General features: G+C 38.0%; 1 protein-coding gene across 2 annotated transcripts in view; it reads right to left on the minus strand.

Annotated features, from left to right (window-relative positions):
* Positions 1 to 24,449, minus strand: part of USH1C (USH1 protein network component harmonin) — a 46,763-nt gene extending 22,314 nt beyond the window's left edge. The window contains exons 1-15 of one of the 2 annotated variants that reach the window (XM_050975734.1): positions 24,373 to 24,449; positions 20,594 to 20,661; positions 18,422 to 18,565; positions 17,758 to 17,896; positions 11,817 to 11,925; positions 11,696 to 11,720; positions 10,946 to 11,003; positions 10,059 to 10,162; positions 8,775 to 8,859; positions 8,323 to 8,382; positions 8,015 to 8,071; positions 5,898 to 6,040; positions 5,192 to 5,257; positions 2,538 to 2,662; positions 1,036 to 1,109 (exon numbers count right to left, since the gene is read on the minus strand). In XM_050975734.1, coding sequence (XP_050831691.1) covers positions 1,036 to 1,109; positions 2,538 to 2,662; positions 5,192 to 5,257; positions 5,898 to 6,040; positions 8,015 to 8,071; positions 8,323 to 8,382; positions 8,775 to 8,859; positions 10,059 to 10,162; positions 10,946 to 11,003; positions 11,696 to 11,720; positions 11,817 to 11,925; positions 17,758 to 17,896; positions 18,422 to 18,565; positions 20,594 to 20,661; positions 24,373 to 24,408 — 1,293 coding nt within the window. In that variant the 5' untranslated portion in view covers positions 24,409 to 24,449. Of the gene's footprint in view, positions 1 to 1,035; positions 1,113 to 2,537; positions 2,663 to 5,191; positions 5,258 to 5,897; positions 6,041 to 8,014; positions 8,072 to 8,322; positions 8,383 to 8,774; positions 8,860 to 10,058; positions 10,163 to 10,945; positions 11,004 to 11,695; positions 11,721 to 11,816; positions 11,926 to 17,757; positions 17,897 to 18,421; positions 18,566 to 20,593; positions 20,662 to 24,372 lie in introns of both variants that reach the window. The other variant, XM_050975733.1, reaches the window with a different exon arrangement.

Below are 24,449 nucleotides of genomic sequence, written 5' to 3' on the forward strand. Positions count from 1 at the left end.
CCTGTAATAAACACCTGCAAAACATTGTTTTACAATTCCCTCTGCACATGGCAGAACCCAGAGCCTGAAGGACTCAACAGCACAAAGTCCTAGACACATGCATCCCAAAGCCATCTTCATTTGTGCACACATTACAAGAAGGAACATTTGACTATAAAGAATGTTTACTAATAGCAGAGAAGAAGAAAAAGGAGGAACTCCAATTCAAACAAGCACACAGCAAACAGATTCACATTTCAAACTTTGTACCTTACGGATTGTGGGAAATTTTCCTTCATACCGATAAAACCATCCAAAAGCTACAAAAGGTAAAGGAAAAGTTGTTTTTTGAAGAAAGGCAAAGGACAGGCTTGTACTCACACCAGTCAATGCTGATATGTGTAACTGAGTAAAATTTATTTGAAGGCACAACACCAGAAGTTTGAGATTACATGACAAATTCTTAGCTAAATTCTTGATAAATTGTTCTAGAATATTTAGTCATAGGCTTCCCTTATTTTTATGATACACATTTTATGCCAAACAAAGAAAATGCAACAAGTAATCTTCACACAGAACCACACAGGCCATTGCTAGGATTTCTATGGTCACACTCCTACTTTACAGTAGTTTTAGCAAGCCTTATGAAAGTTAAACAGGTATTCAAACTAATTCAAGCTTGTGGCAGAACATAGCTTTTGAGGAGATATGAAAAGTTCCATTTCCCAAGGCAAAATATTTCAAGCCAAGTGCATAACTCTTATAAAATATATTGCTAAGTAAAAACATACAAAAGAATATATTACCATAACTTTATATAAGAAACACTGCTAACACAGAGCACTCAATATAGTCCATGTTTCTAGGGTTGTTAAGATTTCATATCAAGGTTATCTTTAAATGCAATGACAGCAGCAGTGTCAAAATCTATCATCATTTACTAAAGGACCACACCTATTGCCCTAGGTCAGTTGAATGTCAAGACTGACTGTCAGGAGGAGGCGAGGCACAGGAAGAATCTGGATCAGGATAGGAAGTCAGGGCTGAGTGGCAAACCTGTTTGTCCTGCTTCATGTTCACTTCATCCATGTCATCTGTTTCAAGTTGGTCATGTGCAACTCCCTTTAAATCTTCTAGAGAAACAAAGGAGGAAAGGGGTGAGGGGACAGAAGTGACAGCAACTGGAGGTTCCCATGAAATGAAAAAGGGATCAGGACTGTGTGACTAGAAGTTTCTGTGAAGCAAAAAAACGAAGTGAGTGATGGGATGTTTTCCTACAGAATTGTTAAAAAAAAAGGCCCTACTTAAAACAATCTCCAACCTCCTCCAGTCTTGAAGAGCTGTTAGAATCTACATGTGGACAACTGGTCTGCTGTGTGGTGAAGGAAAGCCTGAAGAGTTTGGTGGCTTTTCCTGTAAAGGAACCATCAGCAGACTTCCCCAAGTCACACACCAAACAATATAATAAAATAATATCAGGTTAGGGATTGGCCCAGGTCTCCTATAAATTATGCAACAAGAACTTTCCACATTTTTCTCTGTACAATACAATTTTAGTACACTTTCCACATACAATTTGCAGCTTCCAATTTAGCTTCTTAACTGCCAACTCTCTTAATTCCCTTTTGACAAGTAAATCAGAGAGCCAGCAGCATCCTAGGCTGCATCAATAGCAGCATGGGCAGCAAGGCAGGGGAGGGAGTTCTGCCCCTCTACTCTGCTTCCATGAGACCCCTCCTGGAGTGCTGCAGCCAGCTCTGGGGCTCCCAGAAGATGGACTGGGCCTGTCAGAAAGGGTCCAGCAGAGGGCCATGAAGATGATCAGAGGGCTGGAACACCTCTGCTATGAGGAAAGGCTGAGGGAGTTAAGGCTGCTCAGCCTGGAGAAGAGAAGGCTGTTGGGAGACCTGAGGTGAGCCTTTTGGTACCTAAAGGGGCCACCAGAAAACTGAAAAGGAACTTTTTTAAAAGGGCATGTAGTGACAGGACGAGGGAGAATGGCTTTAAACTAAAAGAGGATAGATTTAGATTAGATACTAGGAAGAAATGCTTTACTGTGAGGCACTGGAACAGGTTTCCCAGGGTGGGTGGTGGATGTTCCATCCCTGGCAGTGCTCAAGGCCAGTCTTGGATAGGGCTCTGAACAACTTAGTCTAGTGGAAGTTGTCCCCACCCATGGCAGAGGGTTGGAACAAGGTGATCTTTGATATCCCAAGCCAAACTGTGAAAAGGCTGACAGGTAAACACTGAACAGAAAAAACATACAAAACAATGCAACAAATTCCCAAGGTTGATGCTTCAGACCTTTTCTTAGTAAGTCTTATTATTTTTATGCTGCTGATTGTTGAAAACCATGACTATGTGAATGGATGTAGATGTTGCAAGACAGGACCTGTTAAATAAGAATTATTTAATTGATGTATTATATGCTTCCAGTCTTCTGAAAATAACCAATTCATAGCTAGCTTAACTTGGAGACAAACTAGTGCTATATTCAATAGAGCTCAGTGATGTGTCTGAGACAAATAGAAGGAGGCAATTTGACATCAATTCCTTACTTTTGTGTTTGGAACGAGGGGCAGAGTGCACTTCTGCAGTTACAGTTTTTAGAGACTTGGGTGGTTCTTTAGGACCCCAGTCTTCTTCCCACTCCTTTTTAAATTTCTCTTCCTCTGCTGTTATCCTAGAGGAAACAAATGCAGTTAGACATTGAGTACAAAACCAACATCATCAGTATATATTCATTACCATTATAATTTTTCAGCATATCTGTTTTTCTTTTGAATATAAAGCACATTAAACTGCTCCTTCCTCATAACTGAATTCTTCTCATCCATCCATTTTCTTTACTAAGCTACTAAAATAATTTGTAAAGTACAGTGTAAGAAGATATTCTTATTTAATGTTTGGACTTCTAAGGCCTGTTATATAAACACCTGCACAGATACTAAGCCATTAGTGACACACTACAGTACTGACTGTCACCTTGAATGAAGCAAAAAACCATCTCTCACTTAGCAATTTTTGGGACTGGAATTACTTATTAGAAAAACTGAAACACTGAGTGACAGAATATCTATCATACACCTAAATCAGATGTCACAATGGCAAATTATATCTAAAAACCATGTGACTCCTCTCTCTATCTTAAAATCTATTTTGATGACTGCTTCCTAAACACATAGTTCCAGGTTGCCATAAATTGACTCTTCCCAAAAAGAAATAAATACCGTTGAAATGGAAATCATATTAAATTCTGTATTCTAGGGGAAAAAAGGGGAAAAAATAAAAAAGAGAGGAGAGGGGAATAGACAGGTACAGATAGAGAATGGGGATGCTGCAGGGAGTATCACATTTCAGGACAAGAGCATGCAAAACAAGTAAATTACCTAGTATGGCACTTTGATCAGAGAAGAAGGCATTTCAAATAAAAATTCAGCAAATACCAAGCATGTCACAGCAGAAGTGCTGAATATCCCAACAACATGTAGCTTCATATATGTTACCTTAAATGATCTGAGATCTATTCTTGACTACAGCTTGCCTTGAACTGATAAGTTCAAGGTGGTGCCAAAATTTACCAGGTCTTAGATATACATGATGCTATTTATATTTGGATCATCTTTTGCATTTCTAAATAAGCTAAAGTAAATTGAAAAAATATTCACATGGTGTTAAAACGCTATTAAATCTGTAGCTGAGCTCACTATTTAAATTTAGAGGCATTGTCAGGGAACAATGGACAGAACGTTTTTTCATTTAGTTTTGGTTTCTACAAGTTGGTGTTACAATTTAACTTGCAGTACATAGAGTTAGGGACCTCTGCATTTAGGCATAAATGAAATTTTTTCAAATGTAAGATACCAAAAAAGGGCACAGTGACTTCAGACAAGGAACTCCTGCAGAAAGGATTCTTAAAAGAAGACAAGGCATGATACTCACAAACAATCAGTACAGAAAAACATTGTATTTTAGCCTGCCACAACTGCTCATTAAATCTCAGCTTTAGATTTCGTCTAGGTTCCTCTGCTCCCATTCTCCCTTTTCCTCACCCAGGAGATTGACACCAACTTAACAGTTTGGATTGTGATATGGAAAAGCTTAAAAATGCCTGAGCAACACTTAAAAATTATACAAGCAACCATAAAGCTGTGCTAGACTTTACACTGAGCAGCCCTCAGGGCATGAAAGCACTCCCTGAGTGAGTAAAGCTGCTCTTAGTGCAGAACAACACAGCAGACATCCAACATCCATTATAACAGACAGGCAATCTAGATTTGGAGAACAGAGTCATCCTTCACCTGTGATGGCCTGCTTTTATAGCAGCTTTTGGCTATTGCAGGAGTTTCTATATAGGCCACAAATAAAGAACAGGATGTTATCAACTCCCTTGGATCAGAAAAGGGAAACACATAAGAATTCATCCATGTGCTGCTGTAAAGCCCACAGCAGGACTGCAAGAAGATTTTTCTCTTGTGACAGCTGGGGTATATATTTCTTTATGCACCTTACAAATTCAGAATTCCCTGCTCTTTTTCTATCAGAAAATTTTAACTAATAAAGACACATGAAAAGAGACTTAAATGAATTAGATTAATTAAAACCCCTTAATATGTCAAAGAGGCAAAGCCAAAGACTTGAGGGTCAATTCTAGCCCTAAAAGGCTGAATCAAAACAGATGTTACTCTGCAATTTGCATTTTCATGCAATTTCCCAGCATCATTTAAAAGGAAAGTTAATTACTGTGATAACAACTGGGTAACTTCCAAATGCAAAAGAATGCCTAAGTTAAAAATAGAGTACTGATCTGTTTCTTAGCAGAACTGCCTTTTTTTCTCTTAGAATTAAGTATAGTGTTTCAGTGACAACAAAGTAAACAAGTTCTGGGGCACAGAATTTCCTTAATCTTAAGTTTCTCCATATATTAATAATACTTTTAAAGTAAGTTCTCAACTTCAACTTCACACTGAATTTATTATTGCCTCATGTTTATTTATAATCCTCATGTTTACAGGTGCTGATTTTCAGATCAGTTTCCTATTCTTTATCTGCAGTGTACTTACTGATATGGACTGGATCCTACATTAAGCTAAATGGAAATACTACACAATTTTATTTGAAAGCAACATGCAGAAAGTTTTCAGCCAGATCTAGTCTAATACACAAGGGACCCTTTTCCAGGTGGTACATTGCTGGGTAAGGTTTTACTCACTGCTCTATTTCTCTGCGATATCTCTCCTCTTCCTCTGCAGCCTTCTGGGAAATCTCCAGCTTTCTTCTATAATAAGTGGAATTAGGACAATGTGATAAAAATAGTATTTTCTGAGTAAGAACCTGAACAAAGTGTGTCAGCATATAGTTAGTTAAAGTTAAAAACAGTAAATACTTTTGTATTGGGAGAAATTGCTGTTTTAAAAGTCATCTTTAAGACACCAAAGGTTCAGTATGGTTTCCTAGGAACCCTGGGGACATTCCTGACCACAGGGATAATAAGGGCATACCATTTACTTAATTCTTTAAGTCACTACCTACTTCTGAGGCAAGACTATAGTGTGTTTTTGTATGAGTTTAAAATTTCTAACTGCCTTGCCAAAAATAAAGCATGATTGAATAGCATCAGGAAAATAATGAATATCACACTGAATCATTGGGGTATGACAGTCAGGGAGCAGCATGACCTTTCTGCTCAAGATGGCTTTCAATGCTATCAGCTTTGAAAGCTCAGAATATCAAAAGCATCACAGGACAAACATTTTATGACCAGAGACTCTGCAAAAGCAAAGCAAAGTTAATCTGAGATGAGAATCTTCTCAACTCTTCTGTGAGAAATATCACAGAAAAAATTATGTGTTCCTCTCTTCCATGCCCTCTCCAAATCTAAGCTAAATTTTTCAGGCTGTCCTACAGAGAGTTCTCACAATCTCTCTTTCTCTTGCTGCTCTTTGATGATTTTGTTGGTCTCCAGCGCAAGCCGCTTCTGATGCATTAACTCCTGGCGCTCCTGCTCTCGGAGACGAGCTTCTCTTTGCCTTTCTTCTTCAGTCATGAACAGCTCCTTGCCCTGCAATCAAAAGCACCACCCCCATCAGTTATGAAAATATCTCATTAATGCAGTTCTTCTTGGAAATAATTCAAACCCAATTACATAGTAGCACATCTGTGGATGCTAACAGTCTGGTCAAATAAACTTTCCCAGGCATTACTCTGGGGGAGCTTGAGAAAGTTTATCTGACTTTCTCTCTGAGCAGACTGTCAGCATCCACAGCACATTTGCCATTTCCTCACATTGCTCTTCCTGAGGAACACACCCTGGAAGATCCTCAAAGACCTGACTGCTTACTCCAAGGAGCTGTTCTAGTTTCAGCCTCTCAGTTATTATGTACAGAACACCTCAGACAAGGTTTGCAACTACTGAAGTCAGCAACAACACCATAGGGGTCATGCCAAATTAATGCTCAGTGTGTCAATCAGAAAAAAATTCACTTTGTACTTTCTTGAAACCTCACTGAGCCATGAAATGCCAGAGAACAGAACACTAAATGATTCCCAATGTGAAGACAACTACACAGTTACTGTGTCTTAATGATCTTATGCCTGGCTACTGCAGAAATGTGTCATCATTCTGGAACCCAAATACAGGGAATGTACATCCCCAAAACACTGTTCAGTATATGTATTTCAGCTGGTTTTATGTATTTCAGTTTGTTCAGTTTATGTGTTTCAGCTGGTTCCTGTTTCATTTGCTTTACAATTCAGACACTAGCACTATTTTCTGCTCAAGAAAGATGTTTCCATATTGCTACAGGTAGAACACTCTGATAACATTGATCTAATTTTCATTTCTGAAATTAAAATCCCATGTTAATTAGGAATGTAGGATTTTTCCTGTCTCTAAAGTGCAAAGTAGACATCTTGAACAAAACCAGGCATTGAGGAATGTCTTTGCACCATAGTAGGGAAACTGTTTCCTTATGCTATCTGTTCTCCAGTCAAAGATGTCTATTGAGAAGATGATGCAAGGTGAAGGAGTGAGGAACAGAGGAGTTCCATAGCAACAATTTGCCATTTTAAGGATACCACCCCAGTGATGCATGCTGAGGTAGATCTCATATTTTTAAAGTTGTTAACATAACTGGGAGTTGAAACTAAGTCCTTAGGATGTTGAATTCCTGGAGCCTAATCAACTAGCCCAGAGTATTTGTTTAAATAATCTCTACAGTGCCTTTGGACAACTTCATCTTTTGTTACTCTAAGAGTAGATCAAATAAACTATTAATTCCTTAATGTAGCTACACAGTATACATGAGCCCTTAGGAAGTACCTGAAGTGACTTATTAAATCTTTTTTTCCCCTATTAAATTCAGTTGCAGGGCAATTAGAAAACATGGTCTTTGATTAGTCTATGGAACTTGATTATCCTCTTGTATACAACCACATACTTTCTATAAGAAGGATTAAAGTGGTAAAAACATTAAAACATTTATTGAAAGTCACAATGAAGACAGAGGGAAGATTTAATTAAATTTCAGCTGGCTTTAGATTACACCACAAAGGCTCAGGGTTCTGTTGCACAGAACAGTGGAAATGAAAAACTGAGCAATTTTCAGTGTGTCAATACACTAATGAGATCAGATAAACAGTCACAAAAGGAACTCATTTGGAATAAGACTAAGGCATCAGCTATTCAGGATTAAAAATTATTTGTCTCCAATCCAATTCACCTTTCATGTTTCAGCAGAAGCAGGTATCTGTTAGAACAGAAGCTCTCAAACATGAGAGATGATTACAATAAATTTCATTTCCATTCCTTGTCAAGGGAAGGATTTTGCATTGGCCCACAGTCATGTTTTATTTGACAATACTTGGTGTGATATGAAAGAATAACATGCCACTCAAAACTGTGCTGGTTTGACAGAGGTATAGATCTTATACAGAAACACAGCTTTTGTTTATATCCATTTATTTTTACCATTTATTTACTTACACAGCAATTTTCTGCTTACAAACGTTCTGCTTTTACAAATATGCTACTTACAGCGCCTGCCACCACAGAGATAGTCAAGGTACGGCTGCTCTTGAGCACTCTGACAGCCTGCAAATCAACACCAAACAAATTCACTGTGAAGGAAGTGATAAAAGGCCAGTATAATGCTAGTTCCCAAGGCTGGAATTTCCAGAACTAAATAGAGTGAGAGGTATGCAAATATCCAAAATCCATGTTCAATACATAACCCCTGGAGTTAACAGCCCAGAATCAGAACATACTTTTTGTGGACAGAAAAACAGGACAGTTTAATAAGCTGACAACTACAAATCCAGGGAGTTAAGAAGACTTGATTTTACCTCTTTGTGATCCACATTAGAAAAGTCCACTCCATTCACCTCAACAATCTGATCACCAACCTAAAGGAATTAATGCAAGTTTTAGTACAGATGCTAAGTTAGTACATATATTCCATGCAAACAGAAAGAAATGTGTTCTCTAACACCCTTCACACAACAATCATGGGTACTGGAAGAGTGCAAGGGGAACAGACTGGAAACCTTTCAGGCTTGCACATACTCCTATACTGGGATCTGCTATTGCCACTGCTTGGGATCAGGCCCTGAGCTTGAAGGAATATTGGTCTGACCCAGGTCACTCATGTTCTTAAAATTTAGAAAACTAGCTTTGTTTGAAATGTGATCACCAGATATTTCTTTTCCATGGGGAAAAAATTCCCAGGAATCCTTGGAGTTGTCAATACAAAAGAAGAATTCCTTATGGTACCTACCTTGGAAGGTGAAAAACTTACCTCTAAGCCCACTTCTGCTGAAAGAGAACCTGGCTTAACATTGCTGATAAAAATGCCTGGTTTTTGTGTCGGACCACTGGAAATACTGGAAATGTAAAAAATCCCAAACATTAATTGGATAATATGTACAGAATAATATTTATGAGGAATACAGTGTAATACCATGAGTAGTTTTAGTTGTTTCCTTGTATTTTTTTTTGCTTGAAGAATATTTATGGTATTAGGCAATTCTGAAACAAACACCAAAACTTACCAGTACACACAATTGTTTATCATTCTATTTTCCTATTCTCTACACCACAAAACTGGTTTAAAAGAAAAACCTAAAAGAAAAATATTCAAGCTCCTGTATTTTGCCCTACATGCTGAAACTTACATGTATGCTGACCTACACTGCCTAAAGGACTGGGGCACTAATGATATCTGCAAGTGAGCAAGCAACATAATGAAGAATTACCAATTATTCACTGAACTGCAAGATACTGTAGGTATAAAACATTGTTATTTTGTTAGGATTATTATTAGAAGCAAGAAGGATGTTTCATCCAGAGGCCCAACATCTAGCTCAGGAGCTTTAAGCTGCAATCTAAGCTGGGCCTAGATACTGAAACTCTTTTGTAGATGATATATTCAAGGAGTGATTCTGAGCCACCTCTCCAGGTTTGTAAATTATTTTTAAAAACCTTTACATCCTCCAAATTACAGGAGAAAAAAGTCCAGATAATCACAACTATATATTTCTAAATATATAAGAAATCCTACAATATCCTTTCTACTCCAAAACCTCCATAACTAATGCAAAGAGTCCAAGAATCCCAGAATCATATTTCTAAAATAACTTGCAAATTCAAGATTAATTTTAGGAAGTGGATGTAGCTTTGTGATGGTGTTTTAGTTCTGAAAAGAGTCAGAGAAGGCAGAGAGCAAACCTGAGAGTGGCTAGTGCTAGAATTTGCTAGATCACTGAACAGCACTTTTAAGTATTTAAAAATGTAAAAGCATTTAAAAGATCCAGTTCCATAACAAGTTGTACTAAGGCACTTTCAGTCCACTCTTATTTTTAAATTTTAAAGTTTTTTTCTTCCTGACAGAACTTTTAACAAAGGAACTTACACTTTGCCTAAAAATATGTAATATGTGCCACAGATACCCTACTGTTGGTTTGCCTTCGTGATCCAGCATGGATCTTGATTTTCCTGCTATCATATCCAAGAAAGATGAAAATAACTGTCATGAGTGCCTCCTTTAAAAAGGAGTGACATTAAATAAAAAATGTGTACCCACCTGCATCCCATGCCTTTTGTACCAATCAAGCTAATGAAGACTTTCTTCTCTTTGTTGTCTCTCCCTCCAGAAGAAGCAAGTCCAGCAACACTGCCCTTTCCTTCCTGCAGAGGGATTAAACAATGCTGCAGATGTTAATTCTGTCTTGAATTCATATCAAGACTACTATAAAATTTCATGTAGCCAGGATGAATCCCAGCCAGCATCAAGATAAGATTCAAGGTCCTATTCAAGGCTCCAAGGTCCTATCCTGCTGGAAATGAAAGTGAGGTAGAGTCATTTCAGTGGAGCTGCATGGCTGAGGTGAAAGACTGAACTTACCTGTTTGCAGAAGATTACTTAAATAGTCAAATTTTGTCTTCATAAATAAGTGGAGGGAAATTAGAGGAAAGTGATATGGAAAAATAATAATTTAGATTATTGTTCCCTGACAAAAGGGTTGGAAATACATGATAAGGCTCAGTATTTAAGTAAGTCTTTCTTTCTGAAAGCAAAAGAACAGTAATTGCAGTATTTCTTTTCACTTCTGCAATCCTTAGAAGCCACTTGCATTCAAAGTTGTAATTCCTCCACTAATATGCCTAAAATAGGCCAAATAATCTGATAAAGATTTATGCAGTAGAACTACAGCCTGGGAAGTTAATAAGCTCAAGCAAAATGAAGAAGCAGTTATTGAGTAAAAGCAATTTCATTTGTGTCCTGCCCTTTCCTTACCTAATAGCTCTAGAGTAATTCCATATCACAAAAGATATTCCTCACAGAATACTTTCAACAAGATATTTTATCATAATGCATACAATAGCTTCTCTGATAAGGTCGGAGGAAAAAGTGCTTGAGAACCATTACAGATTCCCCAGAAGACGTTTAACAAAACATTGATTTCTTACCCCAGACTCTGACACAAACTGATCCACATATTGCCATTTAAGGGGTTCATCTGGTGAACTGAAAGGAAAAAATAATTTAAATAATGGGACAAAATAAATATCAATGGATTCCAGAAGCTACTTTGGAATGGAGCCTTCTGTTTTGCATCCACAACTTTCTTTGGATACCATTCACATTTGGTTTGTTTTCCAGCAATTTAAACAAAACATTAAACAAGAGTACAATTATTTGGGCTAGGAAAGGTAGATATATCAATATAAAATTGATAAAGATATCTCAGGTGAAACAATTTTAGGAAACTCAGAGGAAGACTGTAAAATTAACCATAACCACTTGAACATCTTACACAGATGGCTATGCAGAGTGACACCTCCTGTCATTAATATTTCTCAAGCATTCCACTTAAAGACTCAGCTTTTCAACAAAAATTGAAAGACCAAAACAGTCTAAACTCTGAAGCCATCATCAAATGCTACATACTTAAAGAAGCAGTGGAGCTCTCTGCTAAGCTAGGTGCATTGATAATTAAATTTCCAGGAGATATCTGTGATAAATGAGGAAATAGAAATTGGTTCATTTAAGTAGGCAACTGGTATAATATCAGATTCATCAAGCAAGACATCTGCCTGTTCATTAAAAAGGATGTGACATTTTAATCAGCATTCACACATTTTCATAATTAAACACAGATTCTTTGGATAGAAGAGGCTGTGTATAAATGAATCTGTTTTCAAATGAAAAGCCATTACCTTTTGACAGGTATCATGCCAATATCTGAAAAAGAAAAATACTTTGTTAGGTTTCTGCAGACCACAAGCAACCCATTAATAGCAATCATTGGTGCTAGAGGTGACTTTTTGTGTTACTTACGTCTGACTTTTATGGACACGATTTTCTTTGTGCGAATGAGGTTGATGACTTCTTCGTGTGTGCATGATGAAATGGAATATCCATTTATGCGCACTATCTCATCCCCAACCTCACCAATGGAAGGGAAAAGAGGAAAAGAAAAAGTAATTGTGAGTCAACAATTTTAGAAGCTTCTGAGGCTGGATACAAGCTGGCAGTAATTTTGATGCACAGGTAGATCATGTCGATTCATGAATACTTTCTGAATCTCAGGTAATGTCAGACCAGACTTACCTGTATTTGTTTTGAGTTAATACCAAACACCAAAAGAGCAAATTAATGGCCAAATAACAATTTTACAAATACTGTCCTCTATACATCAGATTTATACTCCACAGATTACCTTAAAAACAAGAGTCTGTTTTAATTCCAATAATTATGGAGTTATTTTCTTGTTCATGCTTCACAAGTTAAAGTTTGAAGTTTGCTTTTACCCTATGTTTTCTGAGATACCTTCCTTAATATATTGATCAATAGGAAAGTAAACTTAGTCTTACTATCTTGCCTGATTCTGGATTGAGAAAATGCATTATTTTAAGGGATTTTACCTCTTGGTCTTTATTTGGGGATCCTGCTAACATTTATTGGCAATCCAATGGCAGCACCCCAAGGACATTCCCTGGCAATGTTCAATTTAATAGTATAGAATTTACAGGGTGCTTTCAGTCACATCTATAAAATTTCAAATCTTATTTATCAAAGTACAATCAAAAAGTTTCTCTTCCTGTAATATAAATCCCCTGGCAATATTCGATTTACTAGTATAGAATTATGACAGGGTGCTTTCATTCACTTCAATAAAGTTTCAAATCTTATTTATCAAAGTACAATCAAAAAGTTTCTCTTCCTCTAATATAAATCCAAGTTTGATATGCTGTGATGACTAGAGAGAATTTTCCAAGTTTTTATGAACTCTGCCCAATGATCCTCCTACCCAGCTAGGCTGAGAAGGAATCAGTGATGAAGGTATTGCCTACTTCATTTTGGGTAGTGCCTTATTATCTGCTCAAAATTACAATGAAAAATGCCAGGTTCTGGCTGGAGCACCATAAGCAAAAACTTTTACTTGATTGTGAACCATGTAATGTGGCTGTATGAAAATTAGTGCATGTTTTCTTCCTTTATCAATGCAGACCAATCCACTGCACAGTAAGATATACAAATGATTACCATGAAATTACCTTAACAAACCATCAAACGTATCATCTTATACCTCTGATCTCCACATGGACAAAGCCAAATACTTTGGGTCCTTTCCAGTAGCATTTCCTCTGAGCTATTGTGAATATTTTTTATGAAAAATGTATTTGATGAGACTTTTCTCATTAACATCAACAGCATGGGATTTTGTTCTCAGTCAATGAAACTTGGGGTGCCTCCTCACAAATGTGTCTGGTTTCATGGCAGCATTATCCCTAGTTAATGATCCCCTAAAATATTCCATTTAAAGACTCAAGTGTCAAGCTTCCAAATTTCACCTGAGGCTTAAGTTTTCCATGCTGGTATCTGCATTAGGCTGATTTCAAGTTTCAGCAAAGTTAAGAAACTATATTTTTATTAACAAAATTTAGATGGAATGCATTATCAAGCTCATTTAAAACAATTTACAATTACTTTATGAGAGGCTCTGTGCTTTCATTTTATATGAGAGGACTGAGTGGAACTGGAAGTAGAAAGTCCTCAGTATAGCCTGTGTTCTAGAGACTTTAACACACAAAAGGACACAACATTGTGTGACAGGACATCAGGGCTGCTATCACCTTCTGCCTTTTTTCATTTTGTAATGATGCCTTCAATCTTCCTACTGTGATCTGGTGAATTGAAAAAAAAAAGGAGCACAAAAATAAAACCAATCAAACCATCAATGTATCTTTAGTTCTTTCACAAGCTTTTCTAATTCTTCTGGGAAGTGTCTCATGCTCTGCAACACTACACAAAACATTAACATGTTTACTACACCAGCATTACTCATGGTCCCACTTTCCACTGAAGCTGATTTTTGTCTGACACAACACAGCATCAGAAGGGCACAAAAGCAAAGAAAACTGTCCTGCAGAACGCAATACACTCGCAAGGCAAAACAGGACTGTGGTCGCTAGCTCCTGACCAGTGGGACATCCACTCCCTCTGCTGGGCATCCAAAAAAATCTCATCCAGGGCAATAGCCTGCACTCCCAAGAGCTTGACAGTCAGATTTTAAAAATGATCTTTAATAACAGCAGAAATAGGTCAGCAATGAAGGCTTTTGAACATACAACCTGTGGTAAAATACAGAATCAGACAAGAAGAGCACATGAGGTCTGCAGTTTGCAGTTACATCCCTGACAGCTCTTGCTGCCACTCACTTAACCAACTGACTGTTCCAGACATTCAAAGCCATCTCCATCCACCCTTCTGTTGATTTTACATGTGTGGCAAAGGGGGAGGGTGGGCTTTTTGTTTGGTTTTCTTTGAGTTCAAGATCCCCCCTTTACTCACCTCTTCCACATCATGCAGACTGTAACTGAGCATGGAGCTGGGGTTTGCACCAACCTGACTCCTTAAAAGGGTAACCTATCATGCTGTTACGGGCTGCAATGCCTTAACACACAGAAACCCCCAGGTTCAGGGGTTTGACAGTTTGACAGTGCCACCCTGGGGCTTCTGTACCAGCAGAACTCACGTTGTTCTGAGGATATCAGCATTCACTGAGTCAAATCTGTTCTCATCTCCCCAAGAGGCACTTGCAAAATTATAAATGCACACAGGAGCATATTTTATTTTCCCTCAGATATATTTAACACTCTCCTTTACTAGACTGTCATCTTATTTCTGAAACTCAACACTCTTCACTCAGCCTAATGACATTTGTATTGATGACAGACAAGGACTGAGGCTGCTTTACAAATAACCCAATCTAGACTGAACTACAGGAGATATATAGACATACAGCAAACTGCTTCTCTTTAGGATACTTGAATAACTTTCCCTGAACAATGGCATTTAATACTGGGGTAATTAATAGCTGTTTTCGTGTATTTTGTTACTTTTGTACAGGTATCACTGTATACCAAGCTAATGAATCAGAGCTGTAGAGATAAAAGTCAGTGGGACTGAGCAGAGTAGAACAGTAACAATTATTTTGGTATTATATCACAGTTTCCCCTTTCCCTATCCAACAGAGAGATGACAGATTTTTTAGAAAAAAGATGCAAACCTAACTTTTCCCAAGTAAAATGCCTATTATTTCTAACTTTTAACATGAGAAATATAATATTTAGTGCTTCTAGGAAATTGAAGGGCTTCATATAATAACATCAACTGTTTCAAATTTCCCATTTTGTATACTGCTTCCACTTTCATCATTCACACCAATCTCTTTGTATTCAGCAGAATCCTCACACACAAGTATCAAAAAGCAGTGGGGGGGGGAGGAGGAGAGATGGAGTCCATTTCTAAATGGAAGGACAAAACACTTGTGCCTTTTAGAGAAACTGTAGTCAAAAAAGGGTCAAACCTACAAGTGCCACAGAGGGCCTTCATTATTATTTGGTCATTTTAATGCAACTTGGAAAGTGCCTCAAGGAGAAAACAAGCAATTTGAAGTGGAAATTTTAAAAGCAGCAGGACGTAAAACTGATGGTATAATAGAAAATCATCATACCTTTCTCAGACTGCATTTTTGGGATTTAAAATGTGTGGAGATTTTGTTAAATAAATCAGGTGGGTGAAATTTCAGAAGCAGTTGGCTTTACTGTGAGACAGCAATTTAGAACAATGGGCTGCCTGTCAGGTCTTGTTATTCAGTGAGGTTCAGAAAGTGCCTAGTGCCACCTATTATTCAGGCACTTTAGGCTGAGCTTTAACACCACGTATCAAAAACCAGAAGCCAGGCAGTTACAGGAGCTGCAAAGCACCATCTGCCATATAAATTCATATAATCTAACCCTAACAAATTCAGAATCAGACTCAAGTATTCTTTCCCCTTACTGTCCCTACTTTGTCAGCCAAACCCTAACAATGTTCTGAGTTACAATAGAGTTTGTACACTCCAGCCCAAAGATCCTTTACAATCCCCCTCATTGACACCAGCATGTCCAACAACGACCTCAGTTACAGAAAGCCAAGGGGCCTTTTTGTGTACAGAGAAAGCAGGAAAACTGACATCCTAATAGGAACACAACAGCTGAACATCAGTCCTTATGCAGTGATTGTGTCAAAATGTTAGTGTGAAACAAGCAGAGAAGCAGACCTGCAACACAGCTGCAACACAGTATGAAAACCAACGTATTAGAATGGCAATTTAAGGCAGTGGTTAGTGAGTCCTTCATTCATCAGCATCATTAGTGCCTTTCAATATTTTCCAGAAGATTTACAAAAGCCATATAAGTGACTGGTCTTGATTTTTTCTCAAGTTTCTAGCAGTTGAGGAAGGAAGCAGAGGGAATCTCTCCTGTTGAGCTCACCACAACCCAGGAGCAGCTCCCTTGTCTACACTTCCCATTCTTGCTGTGTAATGCAGAGGATGAACTTTTGTAGTGCAAACTGAGAGGGTGCATCAATGTCCTTTTCTGCAGTTGTCCATTGGCAAATCCCATGCTTAAATTAGGCTGAGAACATAGAGAGCACAAGGTTTGTGCTGAGCTATAACACCCTCTCAGCTCAAACTACACACAGAACTTGTGGTTTTGTTCCAAGGAGTTTGTAAAGCATCCCCCTGGATGCACCTCTCATGCATGCCAGTCATGCACCTGTGCAGAGCAGGCTGACAGAAGGTGGAACTAATTGAAAGGTGGTTCTGAATGGGATATATAGGTATGAATGCACAAACAGAAGGGCATGGACATGCATGCAAACAGAAAGAAAAACAGTTTAAATTTTAGAAAGCTCTCAGAATGAGTGATACAAACTGGGAAACTTAACTTTGACTGCCTTGTTAACAGATATTTACTTATATTTTTTCCTCCAAGATATTTGTGAGGTAATACTGAAGCATATCTACAAAAACATGCTAGCTTAATTAAACACTTGAATGAATTATGCTAATCTAATATATTTTGGAGTAGTGTTAAACACAATCCTTAGCCATCAATACTTACAGCAAATATTCAGACTTGACAAGTTAAAAGTAGTCAGGCATATTAGCCTTTCCAGTCAGAAATTGAGACCTTTATTACACCTTATCAGATTCAAAGTCTGATAGAAAGATGCAGACATTTGGCATAGCAATTTCTCACTTCTCTCTTCCCTAAGCAATGCCACATTCAAAAGAAACCAAACACCCAAAACTTATTAATGCAAACTGCATAAGTATTGCAATGTTTCCACACATAATTATTTTTGCCAACCTTATTGGCAAGTTCATGTATCCAAAATTCAATCACAGAAACTGCAATACTATGCAGTACAGAGGACATTGGGAATAGTAAAAAATATGTTCTTTCTTTTATTGCATAAACCAAAACCCCCACAATTAATACATAAATTCAAGTAAACATTTCATTACACAAATGATATCTATGCAAGATGGAATTGACACTTTTAGTATTTATATGTTCTGTTCTACATTTAATCAAAACTTAGCAACTTAAAGCACTCTTCCACAGTCTAGAAATCTTTCTTTCCATCTGTTTACATATAGCTGCTGCTACTCATGAAAGACAAGCATTCCAGAAAAGCCTTTAACCTTCAAAAATTAGCATATCTCAAACAAGAAAAACAAAAAAGGTTTACATATCATTAAAAACACCAAAATGAACATTTTAAATTACTTGATTCACCACTGGTATAATGATTTTTACCATGGCATTGCTTTACATATCTCAGGAATTCTATTAGAAGAGACAAAGAGTGTCTTAGCAAAAGCAATTTCTAAATGTTAAAGAACAGTCCTCAGCACCTAACATGAATAGAATTTTCTTACCTGAAGTCCAGCATTGTCTGCCTGTCCTCCTTTAACTAACTGGGAGATGAAGAGGCCACAGCTGAATTCCACTCCACCTCTTACACTTAATCCAAGCCCTTCAGGATTCAATCGATCCAATCTCACCTCTTTCAGCTTTCTGCAAAAACGGAAATCACTCGAGTGCTCAGCTGCATAACACCTTATCTCAATAATGTTTCATGTGAAAGTTAGACATTATTTTTCTCTTATATGATTTAGGCATAAAAAAGCAAGTTTACTGAAATTTGGATGGATGTGTGTTAACCAAATATCTCAAGCTTATTCATAGAGAGATATTTGCAATCACTGAAATTGCACATGGAGAGATATTTGCAATAACTGAAACTGCTTTCAGAAGGTTAGAGAGATGAGATTTTTTTTTATTATTAAATTCAAGAAAAATGAGAAAACATTGGTTTTGACTCCTTTACCCTGCTTTTACTAGATTAAACTGCTTGGCAAACAATTTAAATACAGTACAGGTAGCTGCCCTTCTAGCAAATACAGCAAAAGTAAAATAACTATGCTCCACTCTACGGAGATGAACAATATTTTACTCTGAATTGACCTCAGTAAACTCAGTATTTCTTGTGTTTTATTTACATTAGCTGCATTGTTTTGCTGCTGTTCTGCATTGCCTTACCGGGATCGTTTGGGTGTCAGCTGATCGTATTCCACCTGGTGTTTTAATGGGATGAGCGGGCGGATCGCATCGAACAGAGGCAACCTGCTGGGTTCATTGATCACCAGCTTCAGGTCCCCCACAAGCACTGGGAGATTCATAGACCTGCAAAAATGCAGTGACAAAACAAACACAGCTAAACAATGCACCAACAAAAAGTTGTATAAGTTTGTATAAGTTTGTGCTCAGTTTGTATAAGTTGTTGTTGTTGTGCACGTGGCTTCACTATTTGCATGTCCTTTCAAGCTACCCAAAGAGATATTTATGCAGATACTGGTCTGATGAAAGCAAAATAGCCCCTGAGAAAGAAAACCTTCTGTAAATAAAAAACATTTGCTTTAAAACATGTGAAGTCTTCTATACATTCACTTGATCTTTTAAGGTCATGCACATCACGTTTAGAGATGACATCTCCAATTTCATTCTCAGAGTACCCACGAGATTTATGAAACCATTTGAAAATAACTTTCCAGATTAGACATATCTGCCTAACGGATTTTTGTTTCCTTATTAGTTAGGGATCCTTGTAAGTAAATATAGGCTACAAGCTCCTTCCTTTCCTGAACTTTGAGGACTGACAAATTGTTCCAATCCAGGACAAAACAAAAAAAAAAAAAAAAATCCCAATATGGAGCAGCTAGAGCAAAGACTTTGTTTAAGTTCCAGTTTTTGTTCAAAATCAAATCTGAAGGGTGATTAACAAATCCACAAAACCTACAGAAGTTTAACTGTTGTAAGCATCTCTTTGATGAGAGCTAAGCAAAGTGGTCTCCTTGAAATTGTCAGCACTGAGATGGTTATAATCTACAAAATATACTTTGTTGTGCAGCTGCAGGAGGGCAGGAACAGCTAAGGTTCAGCAGAGCTATTCCTATAAAATATTCAGTTAAACTTTTTCTGTATTATTTACTGTTTCCTTTCTTTAAATTTACATTTCCTGGGATGCAATATTTCTGAGGTATGGGCATTGAAAATACAGAATATCAGGAATACCTATATGGGATTAGAGGTAAAATACTTCTGGAAGTACTATTCACAGTGAAGCAGAAATTAAGTGCTAACTCCAACAGCAAATGCACATATTTTTGCCCTGGGATATTTCATAATGTATTCCCAGGAAGTGATACATCATCATTATATGTTCACAGAGATATGGAAAATTTTGCCCAAGACATTGCAGTTGTGGAAATTGAAGAAAAGTTGCCATATGCATTGTTAATTTTGTAACTGCAAGAAGATTTTAAATAATTCAGATCTGCTGAACCAACTGGCTTTCCAAACAACAGTCTTTATGAATGGAAAAGCAATTAGACAGACCTGAGTGAAACAGAATCAGATATGCAGCTGAATACCCCCATAACTACAAACATCAGATGGAAACATATACATTTCACTCAGCTTTTCATTGCAATATGAATGGAAACAATGTCTATGAGAGCCACTTGTCTATGATTAGTGGAAAATATATTCTCATCTTCTCTGAAAAACAATGGATCATGGGCTGTTGGCATTTGCAATGAAACAAGTCTGAGGCAACTGTGGTTTAAATCAGTTCAGCAAAAGGGTTGGTAATAGGCCTATCACCTTTCCAATTTTTTATCATTGTGTTGTAATAAGCCAGAGTCATTAAACATGCCAAACAAATTCCAAGAGTAGATTTTTCCAGCTTTGTGAGGGACAGTTGCAAAATTTTTATCTGAAAAGTTAGCAAAAAATCTTTAAAAAGCAGTATCAGTGAAAACTTTGTATCAAACAAATAAGCACTATTTGGAAATATTAATGAAGATTATTAATGCTCTCTTCCTGTTTCCTAAGAACTAAGTTTTTTCCCAAGTTTTATCATGCAGGAGCCTCCCCATACACACCCCCAGATATGAATCCACCAAACTCTTTTAAAAAACTGTTAAGTCATAAAACCTAAGAAGCTTTATAAGGGATTACAGACATGCTCCTTCTTTGCCTGCAGGTCATGCTGTGAAACCACAAGATTTCATTAAACAGGATAAAAACCTCTTATTTCAATTACTCTTCTAGTAGCACATAGAAAGACTATTTAAAATCACGAATATTAATTCTTCAAATTGAAAACTACTAGTAAAATTCCACACCAGCATATATAAAGGTGGATCTTACTGGTGGTACATCCGCAGCACGTCATAAAGGTAATCCTTCTCCGCTTCATTGTCAATTAATAGATTGACCTGAAAACCCAAAGACACTATCATTAATCTCTGACTTAACAGCCACAAATGATGAACATGAGAGACTGTCACAGATTCTTAAGTCACAGAGCAAGAGTTGCATCAAAGAAAAATAATTTTTTAAAAGATAAACATGTTTTTGCAACAGAGCATTACCTCACAATGTCGCGCTTACAACGAGAGCTCCTAAAATTAGTATGACAACAATTAGACAAGGTGGTGAATCCTGATATATTCTGTATGCTAGATTTTACCTCAGCAGTAGGATTATTACAGTAATATCATATTTGTCTTACCTGATAATCACTGTACTCTTGAATAAATGTCTTCAGAAACCTTTTTGGCCACTCGTTGATGTAGCACATGCTGTCACAGACAAAACCTCCACGCTGAGATACAATCTCTGTGCTGTCGTCCAAACCAGGGATTTCAGGAGCTCACTTATAGCATTATGCAAACTGCTACACCTCTGTTCCTCTTTGCTCCAGCTCTTAACTGATAGAACTTGCTAGTTATTCTTTCCTCCCCCACTAATAGTACCTTTACTTAAACCAGTGTCATATTACTATGCCCGCTCTTAGATAATTACAGTAAATTACAGCAAAAGAAAACCAAACCTGAATTCTTACACGAGGAGTTCAATTATATTCAGTGATAGTGAGACCCCCACTAATCTCACTTGTAGTGAGAGGTCCCATCACATCAGTTTTACATCTGGACAAGCCTGATGTTTAGGAAAACAATTTACATCTGACCTAAAGGGTAATATTACTGTGACGTGAAGACTGAGAAGCAATTTGCATACTTAAAGAAAGGCTCTTTCTTTCCAGGTTTGCAATGGTTTGTATTATGTTCTAAACTAAATACATGCTTCATATTCCTTTTTGTCCCACTTGGCTCTCTAAAGCCAGCAAGTCTTCACATACCAGTGGTTTTCTATTACTTGTGCCTCCTGGCTCTCTAAAGCCAGCAAGACTTCACATTCAGGTGGTTTTCTGTTACTTGTCTCCTCTGGAAAAAGACACTTTCAAAACACCTAAAGGCCAGAAAGCTACATGCAGGTCAAGATTGCTTTACAGTTATACCAGTGAATACCATTTATTCACAGTGAATTTCAAAACACATGGCATAAACTCTGTCTTAAAAGGAAATAAAATGTTTGCAATCAAAACTTCAGCAATGCTGTGCACAGACTTGAGGCAAGGATAATTGTAAAGGTAAAACTCAAGGTCAAACTAACTCCAGCATTCATTTTTTCACTTCCCTGACAGGTAAAATACAGAGCTCAGTCCCCAGTGCTAGCTAAGATACTGTACGAGCAGCGTCCCACAAAGAACATTAAATGTTTAAGTGCATGAACCCTACACAGGAAAGGGCAAATCCATCATCACCTCTTTTTCCTGACAGAGAAAGCAAAGATTAACAACATTCAATTTTTGCTTGCAGGTGGATACATCCTCATTTCCTCTCATAAAATGGAGCGCAACATCTAAATTCTGCTATTTCTTCTGACAAAATATTCTGTTTTTCTGTTTGACTCCTGCACTTCTCATCCTAACCAGCAACTTCCTTCTCATCTGACCAAACACAACACCCAGGTGAGTTCTAATATATTCAGAATGCTACAGCTGGGTTAATCATCCTGGGCCACTCCTACTAATGGGTCACTCTCCTCCTGCTGCCTCCTCTTCCATCAATGATCACTGTATCATAGCCACCTGCATCTTGTGCCATTTTCCTAATTCTTTAACTCCTTGGGGTAAAGTCTTACTGAAAACATATGCTTTATCTGGACTTATCATCAGCTTCTAAAAGCTGACTCTAATTTCATAAATCCTAAAATATCATCCCCCCACTATCTTAAAAAAAATAATTATCAGTGATATGGTATAACTTGGATCACAAAAGTATTTTAGTATTTACTTCTCAAGAAAATTACTGTAGAGTCATGGGATAGGTGATTTCACACCTTTTAAACCAAAGATATTTAAGAAAAACCATCTGGAACAGCCCTGGACAATCAGCTCTTGATGGCCCTGAGCATGGGGGGGTTGGGGCAGAGAACTTCCAGGTACCCCTTCCACCCTCAACCCTTCAGTGGTTATTTAAAGAGTTTTCACAGTATTGTATCATTGATAAACCCAGAACACAATGAGTTGTTTATGCTCTATTTCTCACTCATACATTGCACTGTTTTTCATAGAAATTAATAAAAAGTCACCACACAATCTGCTCCTACATACATAAAAAAAATGAAGGCTGTCGAGAAGTCTACCTAAGTTTATTCGGTGGAATAGAAGCTGTGGGGAGGAAAAAGCACTTTCTTGGTATGGAAAAAGTTCAGGTGACAATAATGCAATATGTTAGCACTATCCCCATCTGCCAGATTTCAAAGAGGAGTACGAAGTCCTGTTTAAGCCACAGAGTAGTGAGCATCTTCACTGGTATGTCACAGAAAAAGTAAACATCCAGGACTGTGGATATCACAGAGGTCACTAGAAGTCAGATCATACAAAATTAAAAAAAAAAAAAAAAAAAGGAAGACCTGTTTCAATGTCTTCTACCTCAGATAAAGCTGTCACTGATATCTGCATCCCAGCAGTTTGCAGCAACACTGACAATACATCTCACATTATCAGGGGTGGGGCTTGAATGATTTATGAATTATAGCAGCAATGAAAGGGAGAAGGTTTAAAGTTCAAGACAGTAACCACCCACCTAGAAACCAGAGTCTTTACAGAAATGTTGCACAACCCACTGTTGAGTTATACAGTAATAGGGAGCAAGGCTGAAACAATGTGCTAGATGGCTACAGTCATCATGATGGAATATCCAGGTCCTTAATGTTCTTGAACTCCAATTTGAGATACAGAAGTGTTTTTGCAGTCCCTCTAATTCATCCTAACAATCCTTTGGTTAATGTGTTTATTACCAGGCAGCAGATACTTCTATAAAACATTACATTACTTTGTGGAAATTGCGTGTCCTAGCAGATAAAAACAAAACAAAACAAAACCAAACAAAACCAAACCCCCCAAAAAACCAGAAAAAAATAAATCAATCACAACTTTCTTCAGCAAACAAAAAACCCCCACAAAACACTACAGAAAACCTTAATCTGAGAGAGTCCTAAACTGCTTGGCAAAAACATCTTTTACACATGTAAACTATTTTCCTCCTCCTTTCCTTAATTAGAGCTTTTTGAGTGTTCTTCGCTCATACAATTTTGCGCTCTGCCGAGCACTTATTTAACCGGATAAATGACAAAACGACAAAATGCCAGGCAGCCAGAGCCTCTCCATGTATCAAGTGCGTTTGCACATGAGCGCACAACTGAGCCGGGAATGTTAAGGTGGAACCGGAGCGGGCCGAGCCCCGCCGGGTGCGCGCAGGGCTGAGCGGGCACTGCCAGCGCCTGGACTCCAGCTCCTGCCCCGAGCAGCACCGGCTCCAACGGGGCCTTAAACAAAAAACAAACTGTTCCAAGCCCTGAAAACGCTCTTGCACTGGGGAACGTTCCTCTTCTCTCCCTCTCTTTCTAAGGGCTTTAACACCCATCCCGTCCCTGGAGGCTGCCACCCGCGCCGGTGGCAGGGCAGTTCAAAGTCCCCGAGCTTCTCCCTCCCTGCCCCGCAGCTCACTGGGCCACAGCCGTGCCCGCAGCCTCGGCTCCAGCCGGGGAGGCAGCCCCAGCCGTCCCCGCCGCCTCACCTTGTGCCGGAACTCTCGGGCGACGCGGCGCTCCATGGCGCGGCTGCGGGCTCGGTGCGGGCGCTGCGCGGGTGCGG

This window comes from Serinus canaria, chromosome 5 (assembly GCF_022539315.1).
Source record: "Serinus canaria isolate serCan28SL12 chromosome 5, serCan2020, whole genome shotgun sequence".
In the NCBI taxonomy this organism is placed as follows: Eukaryota; Metazoa; Chordata; class Aves; order Passeriformes; family Fringillidae; genus Serinus; species Serinus canaria.